Below are 12,269 nucleotides of genomic sequence, written 5' to 3'. Positions count from 1 at the left end.
TGACGCTTCTCTCTTGTTAACAAAGAGAGACCTTAAGGCCTCAAAGTAAAACCAGGCTCACTGACTTCATCCTTTAAGTCATTTAGTATTATAAATTATTGTAAAGTAATTAGTATTCCTATGTGTGTGTGGGCTCGTGTGTGTGTCTTTGTGACTGTGGCAGATTGAGAAGGAGAGAGGTAATTGGGGCTTCAAATAAAAGTTTAGCTGTTGAACTTGGACTGTTCATGCATTCCCTGTCTTTGGTCTGCTCTCAGGGAATCTAAGAAATAAACAAGCAAACACTCTAGGTGGCCATGATTCCGAGACACAGAAAACTGAAAACAACTTGTAGATAATATAATTTGTGCATGGCTCGGCTAGAGTGCAGCGGTGGGGCTCCCAGAAGAAAAATAAACACATCTCCAGTTGAAAATAATTAAACAGATATTCACTAACCTAGCCCAGAAACCGAAGATGAACAAAGGGTCAAAGTGTTGCCCTGGGTCTACTATACCTTGGTAGGCATGGGTTTCTTGAAGGTGATTTCCGCTTGCATCCAAACACCCCTTGGAGACTCCAGCACAGACCAAATTTTCTCTTGAACTACATGATTCTCTTCAAAGATATAAACTGCCAGGGTGTCACTCATTTTTAAAAACCCGTAGATGGCATAATAAAAACGTAGACAATACTGCAAGTTTCCTGGCAGGGAGGGGCCGTAGAGCCTTCCAATGTAGCCAGGCTGAGATGTAAACTTTGTGTTAGCCAGCAAGTAGTACCCTGCAGACAGGACAAAACATTGAGGCTATCAGCAATGACAAACTTAAATCATCTAGCCCAAAGGGTCAAGTGTGAAAATTTGCTTAAACGTAGTGGGATTTGCCAACAGAGACTATTCCCATAGGCTTTAAATGATAGAATGCATTTTGTACTTAACTATCTGTGGCTTAAGTGGCAGATTACATCATGTGGCTCTATTACCAATAAAACTTCTTCAGTTCTAAGTAAACTTCACAAACTAGTATAGATTCCCATCTGCATATGCTCAGATGCCAGTCATCAGTTAGGATTTGTGTTTCTCATGAAACAAAAGGGATGAAATCATCTTGGTTCCCCAGCTGCCTGGATCAATCCAGTACTTAGTACTGGGTCCTAACGTACGTTGGGGCCAGACCGGTTTTTCCTTCTCATCTCTGCTGCCAACAGCAGAGATAGAGAGATCACAGGCTGGTCTGGAAGTCCTTGGGATTTTGATTATTTCACAGAAGTATTGTTAGGGACTGAATTGCGCAGATCTATTTTGTTTCAGTCTGTCATTTACAAGAAAAGATCTCTCAAGTACCCTTTCTGTGCAAGAAAGGGATCCAAGGAAGAATAATCATTTCTTTTAAATAACAAAAAAGAAGCAGAAGGTCAAGGACCTCCCTCCCACCTGCTCCTCCGCCCCCCCCCCCCCCCCCCCCCCCCCCCCGTGAATGTAAAACAGACCCACAGAGCCTAGAAAACCTGGGTAGAAAGGAAGAAAATAATACCTACTTTGCTTTCTTGCCTTTTCCTACTCCTCCCCCATCAATTTTCCTTTGATCGCCTCAGTCTTGGTGTGTAGTTGGGTTTTACCCAGTGATTTAATTCATCTGGCAAAGGGTTCTTGGTTTATTTCATGTGATTGGTGACATGGACTGAGTCGTGTCCACCCCCACCCCCAAATCCATTGGTTGAGACCCTAATTCCCCATGTAAATGTATTTGGAGATTGGGTCTTTAACGAGGTATTTAAATGAGGTTATACAGGTGGGGCCTTAATCCTATAGAACCTATAGGTCCTCGCGGAGGAAGAGACACCAGAGCCCCCTTTCTCTCTCCACTGGTACACACAGAGTGAAGGCCAGAAGGACCCAGTGAGAAGGTGCCATCTCTCTACAAGGCAGAAAGAGTGGTTTCCCCAGAAACCAACCCTGACAGCATCTCGATCTTGGGCTTCCAGCCTCCGGAACTGTGAAAAATCCATTTCTGCTTTTTAGGTCACCCTGGCCACCTGAGCAGACTAATATAGGTGTCTATACACAGTCAGAAAAACGTTTTTGAAACCTGAATTTAATTCTACTCTTCTTTTACTTAAAACCTTTTGATGGTTTCTCATTTCCTTTATAAAAAAAAAAAAAAATCCCAAATGCTGACTCTGATCTGCCACACCACAGCTCTCTCGGAGCCTGCTCTTCATTTCTTCCATGGCATGTGCCACAATAGGTAATTATAAGTTTATTTGTGTATATATTTGTCTAACATCTCTTTTGCCCATTGAAATGATTGTTAGCCAGTGGGGGAAGGACCTGATTGATTAGTCTGGCCAATGACCAGAGGTTTTTATAGTACCTGTATTTCTACAAGTTAAGCCGCCTCTAAGAAAAGAATTTATGATTACAAGTAAAAAACTGTGAGGGCCCCTTTCAAGGCCCTTCCCAGGGCCTGTGCAAGTAAGATGCTCTGAAACGTAAGTTTCCTCAGTGTATGGTAAGCACACCCCAGTGCCCAGTGTAAAAATCACCATTGAATAAAGTGACATAGACACCACCCCTTGAAAACAAGCCCTTTGTACCAGTCTCTACATGAATGGGCTTCACAGGGATGCCATCAAAGTGATTAGGTAGGTAATTTTTTTTTTTTAAAGATTTTATTTATTTGACACAGAGAGAGAGATCACAAGTAGGCAGAGAGGCAGGCAGAGAGAGAGAGGGGAGGAAGCAGGCTCTCTGCTCTGCAGAGATGCGGGGCTTGATCCCAGGACCCTGGGATCATGACCTGAGCCGAAGGCAGAGGCTTTAACCCACTTAGCCACCCAGCTGCCCCGAGGTAGGTAATTCTTATACACAGGAACTCAAACTTGTTTCTTAAGGTTCCTGGTAGACATAACCATCAAGTGCCCCCCCCCCATATTTTCCAATAGATTTTATAGCCTCACAAAATATTTTTCATTGAGTACAACACACATAACATAAAATTTACCATTTTAACCACTTTAAAGTGTACAGTTTAGTGGCATTTAGTACATTCACAGGGCTGGGCAACTACCACCACTATCCAGCTCCAAAATATTTTCATCACCCCAAAACGAAACTCTATATCCATTAAACAGTAACTGCCCAGCCCCTGGCCACCAAGAACTGGCTTTCTGTCTCTACAGATTTGCCTTTTCTGGATGTTTCCTGTAATTGGAATCTACTAGCTTTTTAAAAGCACTTTTCTATCTAAAGGGAAAAGCAAGATAATTTCCGAAGCTTTGGCTGTTTAAAGAACTGGCAGGCAGGCTTGCTAGCACAGCAAATTAAATGCCATTTTTTTTTAAAGTGGCAAAACACAAGATTACCCATTGTTTTTACTTCTTTACAGTTGCCGTTTTTTTTTTTTAAGTGGCAGTCTTGAGAGATATGGAGTAAGATCGGCAGACGGACGGGATCGGGAGGGAGACAAACCGTAAGTGACTCTTAATCTCACAAAACAAACTGAGGGTTGCTGGGCTGGGGGGGGGGGGGGGGGGGGGGGGGGGGGGGGGGGGGGGGGGGGGGGGGGGGGGTGCGCGTTGGGGAAAGGGGGTGGGGGTTATGGACACTGGGGAGGGTATGTGCTATGGTGAGTGCTGTGAAATGTGTAAACCCGGTGATTCACAGACCTGTACCCCTGGGGATAAAAATATAATTATATGTTTATAAAAAATAATTAAAAAAAAAAAAAAAGAATGGCAGACGGAACATGAATACTACCCCCACCCTCAGAGTCCCCACAGGCACAGACTTCTGATTTACCGTTGCCTGATGTGTGATCTCCGGCCCGATACATGTTTGGTTTTACTTTCACCCGGGTCCAGCCTGAACCTTCTTTATCTTGATAAAAGTTGCAGAAATCTTCCTCGAAATTGCAGCCGGCTTCCACAGCACTGAAAGGAAGCTCTGAAGAAAGGAGAAGCAAAGTTAAAGAGCCAGATCCTAGGGTCTCAAAGGACTACTTCAACTGGTTGACAAATATGTACACATTTGTGCCAGGGAGACTGAACACATAAAACACAACAAAATATCTCTACCCTGATGGTATCCTGGCAGGTTAGCATCAAACTAACATCTCCTCATGACAGGCAGATTGCTCTTTTCCTCCCTTAAGGGATGGAGGGAAGGAGCCCTGTTCATACTCTATAAAAAATAAGTAAGTACCAGACTTCAAAAGAAATTTCTTTTCAAAATGTAAAGACGGGGAGCAATTATTTACATACTTCTTTACAATTCAAAACTCATTCATAGAAAATTAAAAGAAAGAAAATGGTAAAGATTTTAAGGAACTCTTAATTTTTCTCTCAGACAGGTATTTTAGAAATAATATTTTCCAGAAATAATTTTCCTTTGTTGACTGATCGCTGTGTCACCGGCACAGCCGCTGTCTATTTATAATTGACATTAGCAGTACAGCTGATCTGCTTGAAGAAAATCACTGCTCAGGATAAACCATGCTGTTCAAAAAGTCACACCAATTTCATCACCCATACTGCTATTATTTTGGCGTTTGCTGAGTTCTGGTATCATTTACCCTGGTCTATAAATACACCTCATTCCAGATTGCTTGGAGGGAATGGAACATAAAAGATTTCTGCTCTTTTGAGAATAACTTGGTACAGCAACAAGTGATTGTAAATCTTACTGTTCAGACTGTCTGAGTCCACAGGGGATGTGACAGCCACAGTTTGGGACACGTTCGATGTAGCCAACTGTGATCCGTTCTACATACTGACATTCTCTGGTCTAAGCTTTTAGGGCCAGAGAAAGAGGACACTGTTTTGAATAACTGGGAAATCACCTCTAGAGAAACATTTGAGTTCTGGGAGCAGTGACCTGATGAAACAGGGAGCTGTTTATGGACAAAAAGTCACTATACTCTCAATTCCTCAATTTCCAAAGGAAGAGAACAGTGATGTGGGCTGAGGAAATGGCCCAGATTAAAGGGGACGAAAGAGGCATGACAATCAAATGCTGTAAAGCACCTGAGATTGAATCTTGGTCCAAGAAAACAAAAAGCTATAAAAGAGAGCACTGGGACAACTGGTGAAAGTAGCATGTGGGCCATGGTTAGTTGATAATATTGTATCGGTACCAAATTTCCTGAACTTTATAATTACCTGTTAACACATGGAAAATGTGCTAACACATGGAAAATACACACTGAAGTATTTAGGGGCAAAGGGGCGTAACGTCTACATCTTGCTCGATAAGATTACATGGTCGATAAGGCAACAGTGGCAAAATGGTAACAATTTTTAGATCTGGATGAAGAGTCTTTTTTTTTTTTTTTAAGATTTTATTTATTTATTTGACAGACAGACATCATAAGTAAGTAGAAAGGCAGGCAGAGAGAGAGAGAGGGAAGCAGGCTCCCTGCCAAGCAGAGAGCCCGATGTGGGGCTCGATCCCAGGACCCTGAGATCATGACCTGAGCTGAAGGCAGAGGTTTAACCCACGGAGCAAGTTTTGTCTGAGTTTAAAATGATACAAAACTAAGTTTTAAAAACACTAAACTAAAAAAAGACACCAACACCACATTAAAAAAAAAAAAAAAAAAAAAAAAAGAATAGGAACAAAAGGTTCCTAGATAATTGGATCCCTATCACATCTTGGGTGACATGGCCTTGCAAGGGTGCAAAGCGAGCACCCTGACTGACGAAGCAGAGAGGAGAAAAGTAAATGAAGACCATTCTCAGTGCTCTGATGCTGGTGGGTTCACCCACACACTGCTCTTTGCCCACACAGTCTCTGGGAGCACCAGGGAGTATCTTTAAGCCATGAAGATGAAGTCTTTGAAAACTGAGCATGATGTCACACAGACAAGGCTCCTTTGACACCAGCCTTTGACACCCCCCCCTCCCAGATTTGCAACCAGGGGAAACCCCATATTGGTCTCCAATCTTTCATGACCCCTCTGCTACCTGGTCATGAAAAAGTAGATGAAAAGCCACAATCTACAGATGGCTATCTGGCTCCCAAGAGCCATGCACAAAGAGAATAGCAGGTCAGTGAAATCACTCATCAGGGGTCAATCCCAAGGAATATACCCCTGGGCAGTCACAGGAGAACCGTAACCCATTTATGAGGCATCCAGGAGAGGCAAGAGGTGGTATTAAAACTTAAAAGGAAGCACAGCTCAGTTCTCTCCGTGGTGACCAACAGAGTCATGTGGAAAAGATGTTTCTGAGAATGTGATTATAGTCTTTTGCTAAATACCTAAATACCTTCGAAGTGGATTTGTCTGGGGTCCTGAGAAGGTCTGATAAAAAAGAAAATCTCAAAAGCATCGCTGAGAGCCTAAATCTTTTTCAACCAGAGTGCTGCTTCTGCTATGAGACAGTGTCTTATTCCTGACGCCTGGGCCAGAGGGCCTGTTTGTAACCCAAAATGAGCTCCCCAGAGATCGGGGGTGGATGGAAAGCCTTTGCTTAAGGCTTGTTTCAGGGCGTCTGAGCCAAGCGGCCATGACAGTTGAGCATTAACGACCTGGTCAAAACACAGGGAGGACTCAGAGGCAGCTGGAAGCACCCGAACATCAGCTGGTCAGAAAAAAAGGCGGGGTGGGGGGGAGGGTGCGGAAGAAAGGCCCTTTGAGCAAAAAGATACCATCACAATCTAAGATGTACATAACTACTTCCTTTCCAACATTTGAACTTTTTAGAAATGAGAGGCTTTGAAATACTTTAATCAGGTGGAGGGCCCTGCCTTTGAGAAGTCTCTGGTAGCATTTTTCATCCTGAAGTTCATGGAGATGGACTCAGCGTCCGTCCGAGAGATCTAAACACCCATCAGCAGCCTTTTCTGTCCCCAGCCCCTGCCTCGCTCGAGAACCGGGCACGGCGGGCTCCACAGGCTGCTAAACTGACACGGGGGGTTGATGTAGCATGAGCCAGCCCGAAGGCAGGCTGAGACCACTCAAAGCTGGCTTGGAGACAGAGTGAGGGGGACCAGGCGCCAGACTGAGCAATCCTGCGGAGCAGGGGCCGGGCCGCTGACCAGGCAGTGGAGACACTTGAAGTCTGAGCTAAGGCAATGACAGCTGTAACCAAGGCAACAACTACAGTCAGGTTTCCCACCAGACATCAAATGGGCAGTGTGTTGTTAGGGAATGGGCAGAACTGGGATTTAGGCCCAGGCAGATGTCCTTAGAGGGGTATATTCGTGAGTGTCAGGCCCCTCCCAGTTCCTGGCCTGGGGGTGTGCTGGACCCAGGCCCTGAGAGGAGATTGGGCCTGCGGATGGCAAAGCAGTGGGAGCTCTCAGTCTGGGGCTGGGCATTAAGACGGGATCTTTACAAGTGCATGGAATCACCTGCCAGCCATTCAAGGATTCACAGCCTAAAAGGAGAGCTTATTCCTAAGATCTAGGCACTGGGCCAAACATGGTGGTGGGCAGAGAAGTCGTGGGTGCAAGAGCCTTGGAAAGGCAAGTGCCCTAACTCAAGTAGGGCGAGTGGGGAGGTCTGTCCTCTGGCAGCGTCCTGAGGGAGTACTGGGGGGTGACACGACACCGCTGTTTAACACCTGTGACTCGAGAGTAGGTCCCAGGTCAGGGAGCTTGGATTAACTCTAAGCCCAACCAGAGGGTGGGAACGAGATGCTTCATATGTTGAAATCATTCCTGTCTCAGCCTACTTGGGGAGATGAGGGAAGAAAATGCTAGGTCCAGCTGGGAAAAGCAGAGACAACAAGTCTTGGAGCTACCCAAGATAAGGAAAAAAATGTTGGCACCTGTTAGGAAACAGAAGGACATAAACTATTTGTGAAATGCGAGATGAAGTATGAAAAATGGAGGCCTCGGTGTCTAAGACTCAGAATCTGGTCCACAGCTGCTGCAGGAAAGGCATCAAGCAGGCTCCCACTCACCCATTCACCAAGGCAGTGCCCTTTGCTGGTTCTCTTCAGCTTCAATCTGACTCTCTGGTCCCCAGGGAAGGGACAGGCATGTTTTGAAAGTTAAGTAAATAACATGAAGCTTCATGGCCCGGCATTTTCTGAGTGCCATACTCTGCCTTCACGGACATTAACTTATCATCTTCCCAACTGGATGGAACAGAGTCTTCTAACCCCGTCCCACAGATGCGGAAACAGAATCTCAGAAAGGTTAATTAACACGCCCAAGGTCACACATTTTGTAAGTGGCAGAGTAGGGCTGTGAATCCAGAGTTCTGACTCAGGAACGTAATGCTAGGATCACACCATTAAACCATTTTAAGGCCAAGATGCCAGGTTGGAAGTTCTGAAGACCATCATGGAGCCTTGGCTAACCTCATTACAGGACAATGTGGATTGGTGGTCCCTGCAGCGGAAGGGTCTGTTTGTGGGCCGAATTTTGCAGACCGAGGGGCCATCAGCCCTTTTAATAAATAGTCCTTACTTGGCTGGAATCTTTCTTTTCTCTTCACCAGTCAGTGGGAAAGCGCTCACACAGATTCTGTCTTTTTAAAAGGAAGAGTGTTTCCAGACATTACTTGTGAGGTGGTTCAGTAGACACTGTGACCTCCCATCTGCTTTGTCACCCCACCCTCTGTCCCCTGCGTACACTGAACAAACACCTCTTCTCCTGTATGTATCACTTGGAAATAGAAAAGTTCAATGTAAATGCCTGGCGACAAAGAGGAGGAACTTTCCAAAAATAATGATGAAGGGGTTGTGAAACGACTATTGACATCACTGAAATATTAGCTGATAAGATTAGAGAACAGTCCAATTTAGAGAAACAAAACAATGTTGGTTCCTGTGTTCTGTCCAATTTAGAGACTCTTTTAATCTTGGGATTACAGTTTGGTTTAAATCATTTTAATGAAAATATGTAAATATGCATTGTCTGGTTCTGTCTCACTAGCATTTTTTTTCTTTTTTAAAATTAGGATTAGTAAAAAAAATACTATTTCGTTTTAGCATATTACAGTGTTTCTAATTTGGGGGTAGCACTTTAGCTCAAGTAGAAAATACTACTTTTCTCAGTCCCCTTGCTTGTAGAATATATCTTAAGCCATATAAAATTAGACACCAACTCTATCTTAAGTGAAAGTCAGACTTCAACGGCCAGGTTCAAAAATTTATTTCCCATGCTCTGAAGATCAGAATGAGGGCTCATTAATAAGATTGGGACAACCACCGTTTCCCTGGGGGCTTTCAAAAAAAAATAATCACTAAAAGGTAAGGCCAATTGCATTTATGTGGATTATCATGAATATAGTGTTATCCTTCTTATTCTAGAACATTTGTCGACTTCTCATTCTTTTTTAAGATTTTATTTATTTCTTTGAGAGAGAGGGAGATAGTGCAAAAGAGCAAGAGCAGAGATGGGGAGAGGGAAAGGCAGATGCCCCGCTGAGCAGGTAGACTGACGTGGGGCTCGACCTCAGGACCCTGAGATCAGGACCTGAGCTGAAGGCAGACTTAAGAGACTTAACTGACTGAGTCCCCCCGATGCCCCTAGAACATTTGTTTTTTAATGTACTTTGAATTGATTTGCTTACTTATTTTCCCAGAAAGTAAGGATGTCCTCTCTTTTCCAAACACCAAGTTTATGGAAATTACAAAATTGGCCACGATGAAAGAATTTGAGGATTTACTTAGAAAGAGAAATTAAATTAAGTCCATGATATAAATATCATAAACATGTCACAGAGATTATGTATACCAAATATTAACAACTTTAAACACGGAGATATTCGTAGGTCTTGGGTACCTAAAATTAGAAAGAGTCTTTATCATTCTATTCAGTAGAGTTTGAGAGTTTTTCTACCTACTCGGCCACCTGTGTGTGGATCTAAGATATGCTTTAAAGAGAAACATGGGGAGGGAATGTCTTCATATTCTTTAATTTTCATTACGTAGTAGGCAGGGATCGTGAAATCTCCCTATGACAACTGGCCGGTGCTGTCAGAAAAATTAAATTCACTCTGTGAGGGGGAAAAAAGAGTAACGTAGCAGAAAAATGACTATTCCATTAAATAATTTTTTTAAAGGAGATTACAGGAGAGGTGAGAAAATTAGAAGGAATTAAATCAAGTCCTGACCCCAGGCGTCTACCGAGAAAGGAAAATCCGGTATGGGAGCCAGAAGAGAAAGAGAATGCTTACCTGTCCGATTCTGGCAGGAAACAGGAGAAAAAGAAATGTCATCTAGAGCAACGTATCCTCCTTTAGGACCATTGAAAGCAACTTCAAAAATAACCTGCCGGGGAAGATGACGGATTGTTACAGGTTTACATATTTTCTGTCAGGCTTCAGAGCCCTTAACTAGGATCTACGGATTTTTTAAAAAGATTTATTTATTTATTTGAGAGAGAGAGAGAGAGAGAGAGGCAGAGGGAGAGAGAGAATCCCAAGCAGACTCCATGCTGAGCGTGGAGCCTGACACAGGGTTCGAACTTGTGACTCTGAGAGCATGATCTAAGCTGAAACCAAGAGTCCGACCCTCAGTGGACTGAGTCATCCAGGGCCCTCTCTTAATTATGACTTAAAATGATGTGGCCGCCAAGCCAGGTGATGGCAAGTTGTAAGTACTTGTTAGGAATCATGTTCCTAAATCTAGGGCAGCTCCCGACTTGATCTACAGTTTCCTTAAGGGGGAGGGACTAGTGAGCCCTAAGTTGTGTTTTATTGGTGGAGTCCCCCTCGCTTGAGTGTATGTCACTCTCTGAGAGAACCACAGACTCGACAGTTTGAGTGATGACCTTCGATTGGAGGAACAACAGGCCCCTTGCCGAATGCAGGCCAGGCTCTCCACTGCCCTTCCCAGAGAACTAAGCCCCAGCAGGGTTCTTTCCCTTTTTGCCATATGAAATTCTCTGTGAGGGTTCTGAACAAGACACAGAATCAAAGAAGACGACCTGTCTGCTCAGGCAAAATTGGGCCCCACATCCGAGGTATGGATGTCAGGGTCCAGCCTGCCCAGGCACATCCAAATGGTCGGAGAGAAGGTGAGGTTGTTAAGGGGTTCAGCCCTTCTGTGTTTCTTCCTTCTGGGCCACCAGCTCTACTCTGAGGTCAAGGGACTTCCTTCTGCCTGAGCCCCTGGGGATGGGGAGGGGCGCACACGGCACTGCACACAGCCGGGAGCACGGTGGAAAAACCAGCCCAGAGGGCAGCCCACCGGTGAGCAACACAAGAGGCAGTGGTGGCAGGGGCTGAAACTCAGGCCAGGCAGGTGACCTGTATGCATGACCTGAGCTCGGTGGGACACAGCAGGACAGGGTGCAGAGGGTCCTGAAATGGGGAACCCAAGCCTGGTCCATAGGGGCGCCTGCTACTCAGCTCCCTCCATTCCGGAGTTCAGGCCCAAAGTGTCTGGACCTACCAAATCATCAAGAGGACCTGGATCTCTGTATTTTTTTTTTGGAGATCATTGGGTTTTTCCGTGTTGGTGATTTCCTCAAACACTAAAGCCAACATGGCAAAACAAGGAACAAACAGCCCACCACTGCGGCAGCCAGGCAAACAGCAGTGGGCGAGATCTGACCTCTAGGATCCTAGTTCTCCAAGCTCTTCTAAAGAGGCAGACAGACCAGGGTTCAAGTCCCATTTCTGGCACTAGTTAGTTAACCTTGACTACATTGTTAAGAGGGATCTACCTGCTTGTATATCTTTACAATATACACAAAATATCAGTGAGTCTTTTTTGAGCAAAACTAAGATTTTTGACTTCAAACTAGACGACAAAAGCTTTGCCTTTGTTATTTATGAAACAGGCATAATAACCCCTACGATGGCAGACTACTGAGATTAAATGGGATGAGGTATGGAACGTCCCTAACATGTAGTCAGGTGCATCCTGAGTTCTGTATCAAATTCATGCGGATTTCTCCAGGCTGACCCCCTCTTCAACCCATATTCAGGTTTGAGCCTACTTAGCCAGTAATTAGCTCAAGCAGGTTCCTTCCCTCTTCCAGGCCTTAGTGTCTCCGGTTTTCAAAGAAAGAGTGTGGAGATGATCCAGCGCAGCTTAACGCTGGTCCCACAGACACTGGGATTCTGCAAAATCTAAGAGAGGCCCCGGAAGTTGGTTGCTGGCAGAGGTGAGAGGGTAGGCTGGGAACAAAGGGGAAAGATGTGGACCAGGGAGAAGGGGCCATGGAGTCCACAAACACAACCCAGGGCCGCGGCATTTCCTCTTCAGGGCGCTCGCTGATCGAGTGCAGGACAGGGTTTGATCTGACTCAGCAGGTGAAGGAGACTGCTTCCCATCAGGATGTGGAAGTCACAGTGCAGGTGCCAGCCCAGCGTCTTCACTCTTGT

At 44.8% G+C, this 12,269-nt stretch overlaps 1 protein-coding gene across 2 annotated transcripts in view; it reads right to left on the bottom strand.

Annotated features, from left to right (window-relative positions):
• The window catches only part of MAMDC2 (MAM domain containing 2), a 141,581-nt gene that overhangs the window by 49,158 nt on the left and 80,154 nt on the right, over window positions 1-12,269 (bottom strand). For both annotated transcript variants that reach the window (XM_045065086.1, XM_004769232.3), the window contains exons 7-9: window positions 10,113-10,206; window positions 3,782-3,925; window positions 497-762 (exon numbers count right to left, since the gene is read on the bottom strand). In XM_045065086.1, coding sequence (XP_044921021.1) covers window positions 497-762; window positions 3,782-3,925; window positions 10,113-10,206 — 504 coding nt within the window. The remainder of the gene's footprint in view (window positions 1-496; window positions 763-3,781; window positions 3,926-10,112; window positions 10,207-12,269) is intronic.

This window comes from Mustela putorius, unplaced genomic scaffold, assembly GCF_011764305.1.
Source record: "Mustela putorius furo isolate JIRA1106 unplaced genomic scaffold, ASM1176430v1.1 tig00003854_pilon_pilon_pilon, whole genome shotgun sequence".
Lineage (NCBI taxonomy): Eukaryota > Metazoa > Chordata > Mammalia > Carnivora > Mustelidae > Mustela > Mustela putorius.
This window is presented reverse-complemented; position numbering and strand designations above follow the sequence as displayed.